Below are 19,555 nucleotides of genomic sequence, written 5' to 3' on the forward strand. Positions count from 1 at the left end.
TTAACAGCAAATTTATAACTCTCAAAGAAAAATTAAGGAAGTATTCACACACTTCTACATTTCTCAAGTTATTACTGATGTTGTATTAAAAAAGAATATTGTTTTTACTTACAGTCAGTGTGATATGCATCAGTAAAAAGACCTATAATCTCCTACAACAGAAAAAAAGAGTTAAGTTTTAAAATCAAGCAGAAGTACTGTAGAAAGAGGAGTACCTGCAGAACACTCCCACACACAAATGTACAAGACTTACCAAGACCACATCACATAAAAAAAAATTTCAGAAGGAAAAAATACCTCTGAGGTGATCTCCTTCAACCTTACAGGAAACAGCCCAAGCTTGCTCCCTTCAGGCATTTCATCTAATCTAGCTTTAAATAAGCCATATAATGAGCCTTCTACAGTTTCCCCAGGGAACTTATTCTACAGTCTAATAGAATTCGTTTTCAGGAAGTTTAAATTATTTTTAATTTCCTCCCATTACTTCTAGTTATATATCATATTATTCTTCATATAGTAAAACCTTTTTGAAATACAGTAAACGTAATTTTTCTTTGCAAAAAATCTAACCCTTGCCATCATTAATAAGCTTATTTAATTCAAATTTCTTTTTCAAACTGATTTAATTCTCTTGGAAGGTAACAAAACGAAAACTGACTAGAAAGACTGCATTGTTTATAGATATATAGAGATATATAAAGTATAATAATGTTGAAAGATATCCTACAAACATGACCTACTCAAAAATTAGGGTTATTAGTATCAAGAAGATACATTAGGTGAGTGTCCATTCCTTTAAATTGAAATCCTCCTTGTTAAGTAATATTTGGAGTGTAAGAATAGCAGTGAAGCGAAAAAACCTCAATGTAAATTCTTATGGTCTGGAAGGAACAGTCATTGTCAAAATAAGCTACTTGTTTATTAATAAACCCTTCTAGCTCAGCCTTATTTACTCTCTTAATCATATAGATCTATAGAAGGCACATGTTGGGAAAAAACCATTACACCAGAAGATGTGCAAATTTGAAAGAAATACGCTAGGAAAAGGGCTTTTTGGTACTGTAGCATATTGTCTGACATTGTTCAACCACATAATGATGGTTCCCTGTTATGGATAGTTCTGGTAAAGGATGTTTGTACCTGGAGAGTGGCATGGAAGGTAACTGGCTATGTCTGTACTCCCTGCAGCCTCTATTACCTTGTGTGGATGTGAAGCAGCTGGCTTGAATGCAATCTCAACTCTGGTACTGAGCACTAATCCAGCTGCCCAAATAGCTGACCAAGCTTAGTTCTGCACAGAAACCGTCTGTTCCCAAATTGAATCACCTACAACTAGTTCAGGTCTGTGTACAAGACACTGTGCCTAATCCAAATAGCTATCAAAGAGTAACCAAGCCTGGACTGGACCTCTCAAGGCCATTTGGTGTGACTCCTGCTCAAAATGACAGGGTAACTAACCTGTGACAGTAACCTGTGCTCAAAGCAGGGGCAATTTCAAAGCCAGGACAGGCTGTCCAGGGCCACGTTCACTCAAGGGTTTGTATCTGCAAGAAATGGAAAAGCCACAGCCTCTCCAGGCAGACTGTCAGTGTTTATCTGGTTCCAATGGGAATAATTGTTTTCCTTTCATCTGTCTGAAACTGTCCTTCAAATTGTATCCACTGATCTTCTACTGCACACCCCTAAGAAGAGTCTGGTTGTTTTCTCTTTACCTTCAGTTTAGGCAGCTGAAGGCAGATGAAACCCAGCCTAGTCTACAGGCAGAAGTCTTCACCACACAGGAACACTGCTCACATACATTCGACCCATGGTCCATCAGAAGCACAAACATCTGATTTTGGATACACCTCCCTTTTTGCTGCAAAGCTGCTTTCCAGCCAGCCAGCTCCCAGCTTGGACTGTTGTATAGGGTTGTTATGATACCAAAAAGAGTTTTGCTTTTTATACACTGCAAGGGTCCCTCCCTTGGCCCTGTGTGTGTCCATGTTGCTGGAAAGTGGTCCCTAACTCAATCTTCCTAATTCATCCTCATATATGGGGAAGTATCAATTTTTGGTAGAAAAAATCCCACCACCAATAAACTCTATTTTAAAAATACGCTAAAATATTTCTGAAGAAAACTAACTGCATGAATTAGGTTGCATGGACTAAATGTAATGAAATCTTATAGCAAGCATTAAACGGAATTGTATTGTCCAGGTTTAAACTTATTATTTAAAACAACTTGTTAAACAGCTGCTGTATCTACAGTCACCTGCAATTACAAGCTGCCTCCTGATCTGATTTTCCAGCTCCCCAGGCACCAGGAACTATACACCCAAACATGCCTTGAACAACTTCAGTCTCACCAGCTCAGTGCTCCCACATACACCCAGCTGGAATCCAAGCATGGGCTTTTTTCACCTGACATCATTTAGGGGACCAGTACTCAAAAAGCAGATGCTCTTTCTGCCCCTCAGGGCTTCCTGATCATGAAAAGACTTCTCTGAGAAACCACTTTGCATGGGCTAGTGCTCTCAACCTATTTTTTTATTTTTAAGAGTTGACAGAGAAGAGGGTAGCAAATACTAATCAGCGGTTTAACAGTTAAATCATTCACCTAGAAAACAACAGATGTTTTCAGCTTGACACTGTCCAAAAATACACCTTCCATCACCAAGCCATAAAGGCATAAGTAACCTTTTCATGCACTCCTCTTGAAACTGCTCTACTGTGGACAAAGTAATGAACAGGTCAGAGAAGCAAGCATTTAGAGCATATACCTTAATCTCTCTAATTCTGTACCCTCTCAGCTAGGCTACCAAATCATACCCTTTCCTCCTTTACACATGGAATCCCAAATGCCTTGCTGCACTGTTGCATAGCTTCAGAAAGAAGGAAAACTGTTATTTTGCAAAATGTCAGTCTGTAGGCGCTTTCCCCGTGTTATTGCTATGGGTTTAGTAGGAGTTTGTTCTTGGAACTCACAACAGCTGAGCAAGTGATGTAAACAGCACACACTGTATGAAAAATGAGCATTATCTTCTTAACTGGTGGATGTGCTTTATGAACAACTGCTTACTGTGTTGCATGAGGTATTTTCAGATGTGCAGGTCAGGTTCAGATGCACGGACAAATGTCCCTGCTTACATTCCACACACCTTGTTCTGGAAGGGTTCAAAACACATTCTTATCCTCATGTTTCTCTATGACCAATATGGGGACTGTTTTAAATCCCACACTGAGAGATCAGACTTTCCCCCATACAGACTACAGGAAGCCTTCACATTCTCAAGAGGTTTCTGTGCCCAGGACACAAAACCTAAATGTTAAGACACTATACAAGGCCTTTTCTGGACCTAGTGCCATAAACTGTTTTAAGGCATCACATCTCCTTAGGCACAAAGTAAGGCCTAGTAAGTGTCACTTAACTTTTCCATCTGGCTATCAGAGTAGATTCCACAGCCCATGGCACAGGGCAGATGTTTTGGGATACACTCTTAATGACTCATTAATCCAAAGGGAGAAATGCATCAATCTGCCAAACATAAACACTGCCTAGAGGCACCTGAGAGGCCACCCTTCTTTACCCAACCTATGCTGCAGGGAAGTTCTTCCATCCAATCATTCACAGTCCTGTAGATCCTTATAAAACTAAAGCTTAATTTGCCTCATACTCTACTATGCTTCATCCTTTAAAATAGAAAATGAGGATACATTCTACCATGAAGTAGGCTGGTACAGTCAATCCAAGTGAAGAAAATGCAAAGTTAATTCTCTATTTCAGACCAAAGTTGGTCTTTCCCTCTTCTTAGTTTTGTTTTTAATTTCTTTCAGGTGTGTGGTTTAATCCAAAAGCTATCAGCCATTTGATCTCTCTTGCTGAAGGTGTCCTGCTTTGCTGAAAAGGATCCAATATTAATTACGGGAAATAAAGGATGCAAAATGCAGAGAACATGACAGGATTATGAAACTTCTAATATCTTCTCCCAGTGTTGTTTCACCAATGAGTTTTTCATATAAAAATGATTACGAATTCCTTTGAGGAGAAACTGGAGCATAGGTTTTCTCCTGCTCAAGAAATTGTCTAGTTACTAGCTTTGACTCCTGTGGCTAGAGAGACATATCACAGCTCTTTAATACTTTTTAGTACAGTAAAACAGCTTCAAGAGGGTGAGTACCAAGCTTTTAGCTTGAAGGTGGGAAATGAGAGATGAAGGCTTGAACCCTTGGAGGCAGAAGAGAAATACTGGCTTAATGCAAAAGTAAGTGAAATTCCATGTTGTATGGAATGTCAGATTAGAGATCAATGGCTTAAAAGAAAATGAACATAATTAAAGGGCTTGATCATATATTATGTGTTAAGTTCAAACTCCTATGAAATCAAGGTGATTAAACACTAAAGAATTAATCAGAATCAAAGTCTGTCAAATAGTGTTTTCCCTCTTAACACCTTGGTATTCCTTTAAAGTACAAAAAGAAAAAGAATATTAAACCCATTTAAACCCACTTTTATTCCATTTCTTTATATTCACAGGAAAATAATTTCACAGAACTGGACCTAATTATATTTCAGGGTCACTCAGTAGGATTCCTAATGTTTACTGCTCACTAAAAATTATGCTGCAATCACCATTTTAATTCCTTCATTATGCAGATCTAGACACAGTAGCCCCAGAAACTTTCTTATTAAAACTGCAGGAACCAAGATAGCTGTCCCTAAAGTCAGTTCAAAGCTGACTAAATATTTCCATGATTTTGTTTCACAATGTTTATTATGATGGAAAAATTGATTCTTGAAGAGAAATTAAAAAAGATGAGATTTTAAACTGTGTGTAAACAGTTGAGATATAGAAATTAAGTTGGCATTAATGGAAATGTGCATTTTTAGATGCTTTTGGATAACTAGCCTGCAAATACAGCCTCTATTTCTCTGCAGATAACAGGAATTTGCCACGAAACAGTTTCTTATATCAGGTGGCTCTAAACTAGCATCTCCAACCTTTTTCTCCTACTCTGCCTAATCATCATGAGACTTTTAAATGTCATCTAGTCCAATCTCCCTGCAAGAACATCTCCAGCTAGATTAGGTTACTCAGAGCCACGTCCAAACTGCTCTTAAATGTTTCCAGGGATGGGGCATCTACCTCTCTGAGCACACCCTGCCAGTGTTTCACCACCCCATTGCAATAAACCTTTTCCTTGTATCTACTCTAACTCTACCTTCTTTTAGTTTAAAACTTGCCCTACTGCAACAGGCCCTGCTAAAGTGCTTCTCCCCACCTTCTTCATTTTATGCTTTAGGTACTGGAAGGCTGCTAGAAAGTTCCCATTTAGCCTTTCCTTATCCAAACTGAACCCCAGCTCTCTTAGCCTGTCCCCACAGCAGAGTTACAGCCCTCTGAGCATCTTCATGGCCTCCTCTGGACCTACTCCAACAGGCCTGTCTTTCCTGTGCTTATGAGTGGAGAGCTGGATGCTCTACTCCAGGTTTCACCTTTTCTCAGAACATAAGAAGAGAGATCTTCATTTACAGGGATATTTAAGGCCAAGGGGATCCCTGCAGGTACACCAGGAGCAACCCCTGGGTGCACAGGGCCAGCAGCTGCCAGTGCAGCTCCCAGGATCCATCAGAACAATCCACCTCCAACACACAGAGCACATCCCTGTGTGCTGCCACCATACACACACCTCCCGGGGCAATCAGGAGAGCAGTCAAGCTGATATCACAAACTTCTCTCATGGCAAGTGTCTTCTGCTGTCCGGCACACACTGGATGCTAAAAATTATTCCCAGCTGTAACTGGAGAGGCTTTCCCAGCCTCTGCTATTCCCACTCTCAAATCAGCCAGTAAAGCTCTACACATTATCAGAGCTGGGTTTTTTGGGAATCCCTGTTCCCCAGAGGTACTCAGAAGGGATCAAGAGAGAACTCCTTGGGTTTCTGAGGAAGAAGTCTTTTCTGCCTTCTTCTTGTACTTCCATGTAGCTTATACACTCTGCAGTGTGTACACAGGAGTTGTCTTTAAGTGGGAGACAACACAATCTGCCAGGGCAAAAGTACCGTGATCCCTTCTGAGTAGTCAAAGCAAGGCTTTGGATGTTCCTAAGGTACGAGGAGTAGCTGCAGCAGTAACAGGGAAATTCAAGTGAAGAGGTACCTCTAGAGTTCCCTCAGTTAACCTGCTCTGAACCTGGTAGCCATGCGGTCAGACCAGGTTTCTCAGAATTTTATCCAGTTGGGTGTTGGTAAGTACAAAGCATGGAGACTGTGCTATCTCTCTGGCAACCTTCTGCAACACTCGACTGTCCTCATTCTGAAAAGATCATGCTTTCCAGCCTAAACCTTTCATTTTAATTTATGGCCATTTGTTCCTTTTACATTTCATTGTGTTTCTACTGACCCATTTCTCCAGCTTCTCTCTCTGGATTGCTGCCTGTGGTCCTTAAGGTGTTATTACAACTTGGTATAATGTGCAAACTTTACTTTATAATGTGCAAACTAATACTCCATTGTTTCCTTATCACAGATAAGAGTGTGATACACTTGTAAGAAAGAAGCAGCAAAACGTTTACTGATAAAAAACAATTGATAATTTAAGAATGGTTTAACAAAATCTAATGGCAAGATACACTTATTTACTGCATAGAGGTCAGGGTCAGACAAAATTGACAGGGAGAGCCTCCTGTTGAGTCACGAGCCTCAGAAAGGACCCCCCCTTGCTTTCCAACTCTCTCTAAGAAGGGAGTTTAGCTGTAGCTGGATTCAGCCTTAATCTCAGCTTTGGTCAACGGTTTATGTCTAAAGGATTGTGTGCGCCCAATCAACCCTTTGTATCACACAGCTGAGATTCTGAAGTTTAATAAGCTATTATTCACTTACTGAAAATCTGCTGCAGGAAGCAATCTCAGCCTCAAGGAGTAACCATGAGAGGTGTCCCTACTCAAAAGGAGAGTCCAGCACAAATTCTCAACAGGCCCTGGGCTTTCTATTACTTATGAAGTGAGATAACTGACTCATAGTCGTATCTGCATAGCAATGATAGCAGTTAAGTTTTTTCCAAATGTGGCTTGAGCCCAGGCTTGACCAGCACTATGGCTCAGAGTAGCCCTTGGCTATTGTGTTGTCTGTGGATCCTGAGTCTACTGATTCAGATGCAGCCATCGTGGCCAGACATATCTATTACATTTGGGATGGGCTGTTTATTTGGGGGAGTGTGGGCAAAGATAAGCAAAGGGCTGGCAAAAAAGTGAGGGCAGGAAGTGCAGTTGTCTGTGAAAAGTGAAACATGTCCCCAGCCCTCGGTCTACAGCTAACACAACCACCCTCAAGCACGTGCATGTAGTCCTCCAGAGACTGGTAATTAACTGGTAATTAATGGGTAATTAAAAGCACTGTCAAAGGCTCTTTTCCGTCCTTTAATTTGCCTTTATGAAACAGATGATTATCTGTTAGTTTCTAGGAGCTCTTCTTCAAACACGACACTCGCAACTAATTTCCTAACTTTTTTACTGAAAAAAATCTTAACACAATAGTTTATTATCACTGAAACGTCGATTTCTGCCTGAAAGCTTGTATTTCTATGCTGCCCGACCCATGCAAACATTTCATAACTAGTCAGCCCTTTCAAAGACCCTGAACTACCATCTCCTACTCCCAGTAAAGCTTTTTCCTTTGCCTCTCTTCCTACATGAATCCTCAATGAACTTGTTTCCAACTCAGAGGCCCACAATTTCTGACGGATCAAGTCTGACCACATTTCCTCTGGAAGCAGTGCAAAGTTACTCCTAAATCAGCCAAAAATGTTCAGCAAAATCAGCAAGAAGTACTTCCTCTTGGAAGTCCCACACAATACATACTGATGTAGCTTCAGGTATTTTCCAACGTACTGATCAACAGCAAAGGTCACAGAAAACTTCAGAATGTCTTAGGCAGCGGAAAGTTACACAAAGGAGATAAACATTTTATTTACTATTTATAGTATTATTTTATTAATGACAAAAAGGCAGTACCCATATGAACATTTTGAATTCCAAACAAATGATACTGTTTCTCTATCACTTTTGTGGATTAAAAATAATCAGTCATCAATTATACAGTATAAAGAAATACAAAAATACAAAAAAGATAAATATTACTTTAAAATTAAATTTTAGCAAAAAAATTACTACTACAGAAAGTACTGCATTTGTTCAGATTTTTAATTGAAGCATTTTGAGTATCAGACCTTCAGTAATGGAATTACTATCATAAGCTCATCTCATTAAAAGTTGAAAACAAAACACGTTCTTGCAACTAAATCTAACATTTGCAGTCTGCAGAACATATAAATAGTACACACAGCTGTTTATTTTTTTTTTATTCATACATCATTTCCAGGCTCCATTTCGTAACATTAGAGAAGCTATATTTTACAACCACATACAAGTTAAAGCACAATGTACATTAGCAAAAAACTCATCTAACTTAATACATACAAGTTGTGTATTACTGTACACAACATTTTTCCTTTTAGGGTATCCAAATGATTTTTACAAAGAACAGATGCCCAAGATCCTACTTTTCCAACTGAAAGACAGCCAGAAGTTACAATCAGTGTTAATTAACACCCAAGTGTCAGTGCTTTTACGTCGCACTACAATGAACCAGCACAGCGAGTGTAAAAGTCATCACTCAACATGAGTAATGTTGCACAATACAACCTTTGTGTTTTATACTAACAGCCAGCAGTATGCCTAACTACTGACAAAAAATGTGCCAGGTAATCTTACAATTTTAAGCAGGAAAAACCTGAAATTCTGAAATATAAAGAAGCAGTACAATATAAAGACAACAATCACAATTGGTTACAACTCCCACCACTTTTTTCTAATCACTATATTAACATAACACTACTGATATTTTACATAGTATTTACTTGAGAAATTTGATCTTACATATTTTCTGATTTGTTAGTAATGGGCATTTTTCACTTGTACAATGAAAATGTTACAAGCTTCAAGAATAATTCACCAGCAGAGTAAGCCTTGTAAAGATCAGCTGGCACTGTCTCCCCTCTTATTTGACTTTCCCAGACATGCCTCTCTTACTGAAAAAAATATTAAAAATCTATTTGCCAGATAAAGCTTTCAGATTTTCACATGAATTAAATACATGGTGATAGGGAGGGGAGGTGTGGGTGGGGCAGGTGGGCAAAGGGGATATATGTTGTTAAATCTTGTTTACTTCTAGAGATGCATTAAATATGTTGTCTATCATTAGGATTGTATTAATTTTCTCACTGAAATTCAATCACAGAGCATACAAAGAAAACCACTCACTGCTTCAGGACTCTTCATCTTTGTCCAAAACAACTGAGGAAGGAGATGAGGGCAAAAAATAAAATAAATAAATAAATCAGAAAAACAGTTGACAAATTCTTACCATTTCAAACTAGATCCTGAAAAAAAAAAGACTCTTCTAAGATACACAGTATTAACATAATTTTCAGTTCTGAAATTTCCTCCTCCCACAAAGAAAAGAAGAAAAGTTTCTGAATGTTCCACTTTATGATACAAACAATATTTTGACTTCACAGTGTATTCACTAAGCACCTGGAGAAAACTCCCTCTCTTCATTCTGGCAGATGGAGAGGAAGACGGAGAGATATCAGTGGATCACACATGCCTGGCACAGTGAAAAAACCCAAAATTATGCAATTCAGATACCAAGAGAACCTTCAGAAGAGGCAATGGCATCTGTACATCAAGAGGTAATTGAAAACAACTTAATGCATGTCTCTCCCATTAATGGGGATGCAGATCCAGAAATGCTAAGACTTTTCTCACATGGAAACTCTGGAATCAGAAACAAAGAAAAGACTATGTCTGGCACCTTTGTTTTCTGAACATCCAAAACATGGAGACATCACCACTGTAAACCAGATGTTACTGCAAATAAAGATTACATACATATACATACAAAAACTTTGACAGCATTCCAACAAAAAGGTTGTTTGGTTTATTTTGCTTTGAAGTAGGGCTTTTCTAACTGCAGCCTACTGATTATTCAACTAATTCTTTGACAGTAGCTTCACACACTGTCTTTTCAGACTGTAGAACATCAGAATGACAAGTCCCCGCCAGTGGTTCTGGTAGCAGATTTACTCTGTGTTATGACTACTTTACTTTTCTTGTCATCATAATGCTGAAAAAAATCGCAATGTTCTCACAGTACTGTCCATCTTTTGTAGGTTCTCTTTCCTTTCAGTGTTGTAAACTCAGATCCTTTGTTAATGGTATTCCAGCAGCCACTCTACCACACTCCCTTCTTTGGAACTTTTTTATAGCTAATGCTGCGCTTCGAAAAGCTTTTTTTGTTTCTCTTCTTTGCCCAATTTCTGTCAGCAAAATCAGAATTTTCATCGTAATTGTATTCTGGTTCAAAACGGGAAGCATAGTAACTAGAATCTGGTCACTTCACTTGCAATTCTTTTTTCTGATTAGAGTCTGTCAACTTGAATTGGACAGCACCTACTGTGAGAGCAGACTGCGTGGCCTGCAGCAATTAGGGCATCAGAGAGATTGCTATCCTCACACAGAACATCTACCTCTAACTTCATTTCAGAGCCGTAGTGGATAAAATGAAGTATCAGACCTGGTTTATGAAGAAGCTTCTGAAACAGAAGTATAGCCTCCTCACTCCAGTGTTCCCCCTTGCCAGGAACTGTATCATGCAAAGAGCAAGAGTGTGCCAAGCGTGGCAAGTATAACAGACTTTCTGGAACAAGTTTAAGTTTATGGATATCAGAATAAGGGATGGTCCTCAGAAAGCCATAATCAATAAATGTAAGAACAACAGACTGACTTGTTACTTCACTAATTTCTGCCCTGTACCACTCTGCTTCCTGCCCAAACTCGATCAGGCAGGTAGCACCAGGTGTCACCTGTTCTTCTGGCAGAGCTGGCAAGTCCTCAGGAAGGTCAGAGAGCAGCAAGGACAAGTTTTGCATGCAATCAAAGAAGATTTCAAACTGGATGCTGAAGTTCGAAGGATCAGTAACTGCAGTTGCACACCCAGGATATGTTCTGCCACTACGCAGCAGCATCCACATGACTGGACTTATCTTGAATGACATATCAAACTCCTTACAGTTTGTATCACTACGCTTTTCTGGTCCAACAATTGTCCAACAATTACTTAAGAACTGGTTCAAATACTCTTGAAGCGTAATTTCTCCTATTAAAATATCTACCTCCCAGATATCAGATGATTTCAAATATCTCAAAAACAAGATCCTTATTTCACAATCCAGAAGTGCATTTACTACATGGCCTAAGTGAATCTTCTTCAGGTTTTTAAAACAATTCCATCTACAAAAAACCGCTTGTTTAGGAATACTTTTAATGTCATCACTGAGCATCTTTGCATTATTTAAGGACACCATTTCACACATGCCATAATCCATGAAAAAAACTAGCATTAACTTTTCCCTGACAAATTTCTTTATCACTTTTGATCGATACCATTTTAAGTCCTTTTCAGATTGTATAATGCATTCCAGTCCTTTTTCAATGTCATCCACTCTAAGCAAATCACTTCTTTGTGCTTCTTTCTCAAGCATTACATTTAACTCATGTAGTACTTGCAGATTTTTAAGTAACTGTACATAAAACTCTCCACTCTTTGAAATATTAACTACTTCTGCTGCTTCTACTTGTCCAGAATTTAAAACCTGATGAAGGAAATTTAGGGGTTTTACAGAAATCTTTTTCATCCCAGCAGCCTTGGTCTTATTGTGGCCACCTAATCTATTCTTCAACTTTCGAGGACTGCCATTTTGTTTAGGCTTATTTTCCAAAGCAAATATCCACGTGCTTTTCAACCTTATGCTGTCTACTTTATGCAAAAGGCTGTTAGACAAAGACTCTCCATCACAAATTACATCTATTTCCCATTTTTCTCCATGTTGCTGTAAGAACTTGCAAGCTATTGGCTTGTCACTTACTGTTCTTGCAAAATAAGCAGCACTTTCTTTAGTCCAGTTTTCACCAGGAAAACTTCTTACACTGCTAAGGAAACAATGAACACTAAACCTTGGCAGAGTTAAGAACTTTTCTGGAATCCGGCAGATTTTTGACGAACTTACCACTGCAGCATTACCATAGTCAATAAATTCTACCTCATAGGAGTTTCCCCATTTCAGAGTTTTAATAACTGCTCTATAGTAAAAACAATCAGCATCGTGCTCTGCAACAATGAGATCCCCTACCATGAGCTCATTTAAACAACTTTCCTGACCTCTATTGTCCAAGCTTTCGTTTAAATCATCTGCTAGTTTTATTATTAAGTTTTCATCCTCTGCAAAGTGAACATAGAAACTTGATGGACTATTCACATGAGAAATATAACCTGTTACTTTGGTGTTCACCGGGATATCACGTTGAGGAAGACTGATTAATGTAGGTATATTTTTACTACTCTTTTCTTGTTGACCTGTACAATTTGGTCTTTCATTCTGAGATTCAGAGAGAGCATTTACAGTTTTTTCCTTTGAATATAAAGCAGAATAAGAGAGTGAGTGAGAAGCAGGTTGTCCTATCCAACATTTCTCTGCATTCTCTGGAAGGGCACTGAAAGTATTTCTAAAACCTTGTTCTTTGCTGTCCTGTAAAGTTTGTTTTGAGAATCCACTGCACAACTCTGGTGAGCCACACGCAGTTTGCTCTTCATCTCTGAAATTCTCTCCAGTATCTGCCTGGTAATACTCACCATGGACTTGGCCTTTCACTTCAGTTTTCAATTGAAGTATTTCAGGATCTTTAACACTTACTTCACCAATTTCTTTGTCATTTTTCATGTGACATAGCCCTCTTTCATTACTTCTCAATTGTTCTGTACGGCTTTCCCATGCCAACTCTTCTAATACCTTTTCTTTAATTTTCTGACTTACTTTGAGCTGTCCATCATACAACTCCACAACAATCTTTCCATCTGATTCTCTGGATAAAATTACAGCCTTCAGCAGTTTACCAAGGAATGTTCTTACAAACCATGTAGTAATTCTTGCTGGAAATTCTGCGCCCCTAAGATCTGACAGATAGAATTTAACAGCTTGCATGGGTGTGAATAGTAGATCAGTGGCAGAATCTGGAATAGGAATCAACTGGTCTCGCTCCACCATACTCTTATTTCCAAAATCCACATAGTGAACCCACAGAAAGGATGTTGATTCTACAGGAAAAGCCAAAGCTCTGTAAAAGAGACCATCTTCCACATATCTAGCTATGCATAGTCGTGCATTACTACGATAACTTCCATTACTTGACGTTTTACTTATATCATTAACCTTCTTCATCAATGCCTCAAGAGTTTCGGTGTTTCTATTAAGATGACAATAGAATTTTGAAGGACTGTTTACGTGAGTTATATAAACCTCCTCTTCACTTCCAATTTTCATATTAAAAGATGAATAGCAAAAACTGTATAGAGAACCCAAATACGAAAGGCTTCTCCGTCCAACACATTCAGACTGGGTAAGACCACGTTCCCTGAGGAATTCCTCTACACTAATAAGTGGGGTCTGTAAGTCAACCACATTGCATAAACAGTTGGGGCTCACAAGAACAAGAGCATAAATGGTGCAAGTCAGCGGTCCTCCAGAAGAAAAAATGAAGTCTTCAAATTGTCTATGCACTTCTTCAGACTTATTAAGTGAGTCAGTCTGCAAGACCACATTTTTAAGTCCACATCGAAACGCTTGACCCTCTAGAGTTAGGAAATCTGGAATAACACCCTGAACATCTTTAAGCGAAACTCTTTCTCGATAACCATAGTCTACAAAAACCACATCAACTTCATTTGTGGATACCTGCTGCACAACAGCTGCTCTGTACCACTTCCCATCTTTGGGACACTTAACAACACAGGCAACCTGTCCAGCTTTGTAGGGACTGGTATGATCTTTATAGTATGTCTGAATTTCTCTCATTAAGTTATGTAGCTCTGGCAATTTGCTTTGCAGCTGACATGAAAAATCTGCTGGGGAAAAAATGCAAGAACACACCACTTCATAAACAGCTCCTGGTTTAAACATGAGCCCCTTATAAACTAGTTTTTCTTCACATACTGATTTATGCATTTTAGAGACAGCACCTTCTCCCAAACAGGATGGCACAAAACATTCCTTAGGCACTGGTGGCACATTTAATGATCTTTCCTTCTGAAGTACATCTCCATTTCCAGATACCTTGTTTTTGCAAATATTACTGGTGTTCTCTGCATTGATTTTTTCTTTTTTACATTTGAGGTGATTCCTGCTGTGCTGCTTTTTTGTGGCCCTTAGAACAGAATCTGGTGGCTTTAGCCAATATTCAGCATAACCAGCTTGAACCATACAGGTGGCAACATTTCCCTGCAGGGAACCAGTATGACACTGCACATTAACAATGTACTTGTTGTTTTGCTTTCCAATGACATGAAGCAGAAGTGGTTTGTTCAACACCATGCTTTTAAAGAAATCAGTTTCTTTTTTAACCCACACACCATCAACAGGAAATGTGCAAGCAAGGGAACAACACATAGCTAAAGCTGGTAAATCAGAAAACTGGGGAAGCAATGTTTTCACATATTGACAAGGTACTGTATCCATATTTCCAAAATCCAAGAAGTAAACCATAACGCTAACATGAAACACTTTTGTGACGACACCCCGGTAATAACACCCATCCCTGCTATACCGAGCACAGCACAGCAACCCAGGTTCTGGCTTTTTAAGGACCATCTCATCATCTCTACACTGACTGTATGTGCAGGCAATATTTTTCATCAGCATCTGAAACTCATTCTGGTATCTACACGTTTGAATCCAAAAGTCAGATGGATTTACGACATATACTACAAAAGCTCCATAAAATGAGTTTATTTGCATCTCTTCTCTCTTGTATTGGACGGACAAAGAAACGTCCCATTCAGGTAAGCAGATTTTTGTATCTTTGTAATTCTTAGATGAAATGTTTCTTTCAGGACTTAGTTTGTGGTTTAGTGCAACACTTCTGTTTTCTGTTTTCGAAAGTGAGACACAGGGTGCAGCTGCCTCATTCTGGTTTTCTGGATGCTCAGCATGAATTCCAAGATTTTGTTTCTGCAGCGTTATGTAATACAAGCGTTCAGTGTTGTTATATAAATCAACATGGACACACACAGAGGTTTGTCCTATTAAGGCTTGTGTAAGTTCCTTGAGCTGAAATTTCATTACTGTTTCATCCTGACTACCAAAACAAGACAGTGCACATGGAAAAGAAATCATTGGTAATGTCATGAACTCAGCTTTCAGTTTCCGAATACAACTAGGTGGCACAGTTTCAATAATGCCAAAATCCATAAACCAGACCTCGACATGGTCAGAGAGAAGTTGTTTTATCACTCCTCTATGCCATTGTCCATTTTGCCTCTTGGCAGCACAGAGCAGCCCTAAACTATCACAAGATGTGGTATTTTCTCCAACAAGAGTTTCATAGTGCAAATGCATAGCTCCTGTCAAACATTCCAGCTCTTTCTGCCATTTCTGTATCTGACAATAAAATTTATTTGGGCTTATTGCACCAGTTACTTTTACATTTTCTTGACTGCCAACAGGTAGACGTGGAAAGAGCTGATCAGGAACGTGCCAAAAATCTGTTTGTTTCTCAGAGTTATTTAAGGTAAGTAACTCCCTGAATGGATATTTCTGTTTCAACAGTTGTGGCATTCTCTTACAAAGCATTCCTTGGGGCAATGCACTTAAAGTTTCTACAACAAGACAAAATGAATCTCCATCAATAAATTTACCCAGCTGCAGTTCAAGAACATCAGTAATAATCTTAGGCACTTCTAGAATGAACAGCTGATATGGTGTAACAGCTTTCACATGACCTGTGATCTGTAATCCTACCAGAGATGAAAAATAGTTAACAGCTTTTGGACCCCATCTTTCTCCAAGAGGAAGTATGCTTGCAAAAACACCCAAAATCACCTTTGGAGGCAGCTGAAACAATTCATCACAAGCAGCAGCAAGATGTGTTTCCTCAACAGCCAACACGTGTCCAGTGTCTATAAGAAAAGTCTCATAGATATTCCCTTTCTTCCTCAGAACTCTTCCTCTATGCCATTCTCCTTCTGTATCTTCCACCAAGCAAGATCCTCCAACAGAGACATCACCTTTTACTTTAAACACACGCTGCATTTCATTTTGTAGTATGTAATAGTCAAGCTCACACCCTGTGTTGTACTGAGCCTGGAACACTATAACCAAGCACTCAGGATGACATTCTACATGAGTTATCTTCAATTTCTTATCTACTGAGCCTGGTGAAGGAGTCAGAGATTCCATCCTGTCTGCAAAGAAAAGGAGTATGATCATCTTGATAACTTTCTGCTTTTTTTGCAATTCCTTACATGAAACATGACATTTGTTTTCAAAATGGTTTAAAAGCATACTACTAAAATTCTAGCTAAAACATACAGCAAACATTCAAGAATGTCACGTTTTAGGCAACTGAGATACACTCCACACAATTCTCTTAGCAAAGACATGCTCAGATAACATGAAAAGAAGTACCTCTGGATTCACTCTGTGGCTACAGTCTGGTTTTATCACTTGAGATTAATAAAAATGTTGCTCCCAAAAGAACACCAAGGTATTCCAGTCTGTTTCTTTTTAATAGGTAAAGGACCAAGGACTAATTCCCTATTCACCCTGTTTTTTCTGTCCAAACCACTTCTTTAAATTACCAGCAATTTAGAGCTCCATGCTCTACTGTTTACTCTGGCTGTCCGTAGCAACGGCATATTTAAGGTTCTCATAATTGCAAGGACATCCTGAGATTAATATGTATGTGCAACATTTCTGCACTGCTCATCAAGTAACAACAGTGACAACTGTGTTTCTGTATGGTCTCAACATTCCAGATCCGACAGTTTAAATATCTTCAAAGCATTCAGGTACTTTTCTGATCTATAATCCAGTCTTGAAGCCCAACTTCCAGTTCAATTCATATATCAATGATTCAGTGAATCAGTGACATCACACTGTTTAAAATGGCTGTGCATGACCATAATTTAATCAACCAATTCTATTAAATGAACTGCTGTTCCAACAAAGTAATTTGAGATAGACAACATCAAAAGCAAAGACAGTGGATAAATACTCAAGGACAGTCTGGACAAAGATAACCTTGATTTATGAATTTTTATGTAAAGGTGGAACTTAAGCTTTCAGTTTCAACTACAAGATTTTGGAGCAAAATCCCCCTTGGCCTGCAAAAAAATCTTCAGTGAAACTGTCATGATAATTTTCATCACAAGCATACACGAAGTAGCTACTGAATATACAACCTGTCTTCAGAAAAATATTGATCCCTAACATTCTTTTTAAAAAAAAAAAATTAAAAAAAAAAAAAAAAAAAAAAAAAGCTCAACAAAAAACCAACCATACTCTATTATAAGTGAGCACCTCTACTGTAAAGCAGTAGGGCAGAAGGATGTATAACATCTAAAACCAACAAAAACCCCCCAAAAAACCAAAACCACTGAACACAAAAAAACAATAAAACACACTCCCAGTAAAAGAACTATCAAACCCAGATCTGACAAATTCCTGCCGCAACAAGGCCCTTTCTTTGCACCTTCCCCTGTAACAGGAAGTGAAAATCTGTGTGCCTTTAATGAAAGAAAACAGCCTTAAAGGAATTGCTCCTGTCTGCCTGGAAGAAACATTTGTTCACTGAAGATTTAAACTTTTGAAGGGGCCTGACTGAAACTCTGTTTCCTTTTTTTTTTTTTTTTCTCTCTTCACTGAAACTCTGCCCTATTTGCACTAACACATAACTAAATAAGTCAATTTGTGTATTAATGCTTCTCTGTTATCACAGCCTGAGTAACAGCATCACACTGACACAGTCACACTTTTGAAGTTTACAAAATGGCCTTTTGCTGTTTACTCACCTTTCCCCCTTGTAAGGTTTATTCACTCACAGCAGGTCTTCTAAAGGAAACACGACCCAGTAATTAACAACTCTGTATCTCTCTGTGCAGAACGACAGTAGAAAAATACACTGAGCTAAATTATTGTACTACTTCTCTTACTGAGAGCAGCCCTGAGGATAAGTCTTTGCGGTGTTAGTTGACAAGAAGCTCAACATGAGCCAGCACTGCCCACTCACAATCCAAAGGCAACCTGGGATGCATCAAAAGCAGCGTGGGCAGCTGGTCCAGGGAGAAAATTCTGCCCCTCTGCCCTGCCCCACTGAGACCCCACCTGCAGTGCTGCATCCAGCTCTGGGGTCCCCAGCACAGGAAGAACATGGAAATGTTGAAGCAAGTCCAGAAGAGGCCACAAAAATGATGAAGGCTGGAGCATCTTTCCTACGGAGACAGCCTAAGGGAGCTGGGTTGTTCAGCCTGAAAAAGGGTTCCCTAGAGACCTAATAGCACCTAGCAATACCTAATGGGGCTGGAAAGGGCCATTCTACAAGGGCAGGGAGCAATAGCAAAGAGGGGAATGTGTTTAAACTGAAAGGGAGTAGGTTTAGATTAGATATTACAAAGAAATATTTTATTGTGAAGGTGGTGAAGCACCGGGGCAAGCTGTGCAGAGAAGGTGTGGACACCCATCCCTGGAAGTGTCCAGGGCCAGGCTGGACAACTCTGACTAAACTGGTCCACCAGAAGGTGTGCCCATGGCAGGGGGGTTGAAATTGGATGAACTTTAAAGTTTCTTCCAACACAAACCATTCTGTGATTCTCTAAATCCTCCTCCTGCCTGATAAACACAACTTGGAAAAGTTCTTCATATTTAACTAAACTACAATCCTAAGATAATAAAAAACAATATTACAAAACCGAATCCACCCTCCTAAAAAAACAGTGTGGCTATTCTTTTTTCAGAGAAGCTCAAAAAACCAAACCAATCAGAGGAACACCACACAGGCACCTACCACCCACTTTCTAAACAGGAGTGGTCACACATTTGCATTTGCTTGCAACTCTTCAGCCATCAAAATGCACACTTCTATCACGCACCACTAACTTACAGACAACTCATGCCGTAACAAAAGGACTTTTAAATGCAACCAAATGCAGGACACAAGATGCAGGTTGAGCTGCCTGAGCTCCAAAGCAGGCGCTCTAACCGGCGTTGTCTGACACCGCACTCACCTGAGAGCAGGCGAGCACAGGCAGAGGCTGTGGCCGCCAAAGGGTAGCGGGGAGCGGAGCCCGGAGCCCGGCGCCTTTCAGCAGCCGCCGGAGCCGCCTCACCGCCCGCGGGCGGCAGCGCCGAGCGGGACCGGCGCCACCGCACACCCAAAATGGCGGCGCGACGCGCGGCCGGAACGTGCTGCCCGGAATACGCGTGCGCAGTGGCACCGCCTGGGAAATTGGCGCCTCTGGCCCGGGGCTCCTCAGAGCCGGGGTGAGGGCCGGGTCTGCAGGTTCGAGTCCCGCTCCCGCCTTCCCGCGGGGCGCTGCAGCCGGTTCCCTTCTCTCTGCAGTTGTGTTTGATTTGTTTGTTCCTGTGTTCGCTTGTTGGTGGTTTTTCTCTGCGTTTGCGCGTTTCAGG

At 39.8% G+C, this 19,555-nt stretch overlaps 1 protein-coding gene across 1 annotated transcript; it reads right to left on the bottom strand.

Moving 5' to 3' along the window:
• Nucleotides 1–8,955: 8,955 nt before the first annotated feature.
• On the bottom strand, nucleotides 8,956–18,019 carry TDRD15 (tudor domain containing 15). The gene is made up of 2 exons (XM_066314730.1): nucleotides 17,941–18,019; nucleotides 8,956–16,332 (listed from the first exon to the last, which is right to left on the bottom strand). Exon 2 carries the CDS (start codon nucleotides 16,325–16,327, stop codon nucleotides 10,460–10,462), a length of 5,868 nt encoding a protein of 1,955 aa, XP_066170827.1. The 5' UTR covers nucleotides 16,328–16,332; nucleotides 17,941–18,019; the 3' UTR covers nucleotides 8,956–10,459.
• Between the last annotated feature and the right edge of the window lie 1,536 nt (nucleotides 18,020–19,555).

Source organism: Sylvia atricapilla, chromosome 3 (assembly GCF_009819655.1).
Source record: "Sylvia atricapilla isolate bSylAtr1 chromosome 3, bSylAtr1.pri, whole genome shotgun sequence".
NCBI classification, from domain to species: Eukaryota; Metazoa; Chordata; class Aves; order Passeriformes; family Sylviidae; genus Sylvia; species Sylvia atricapilla.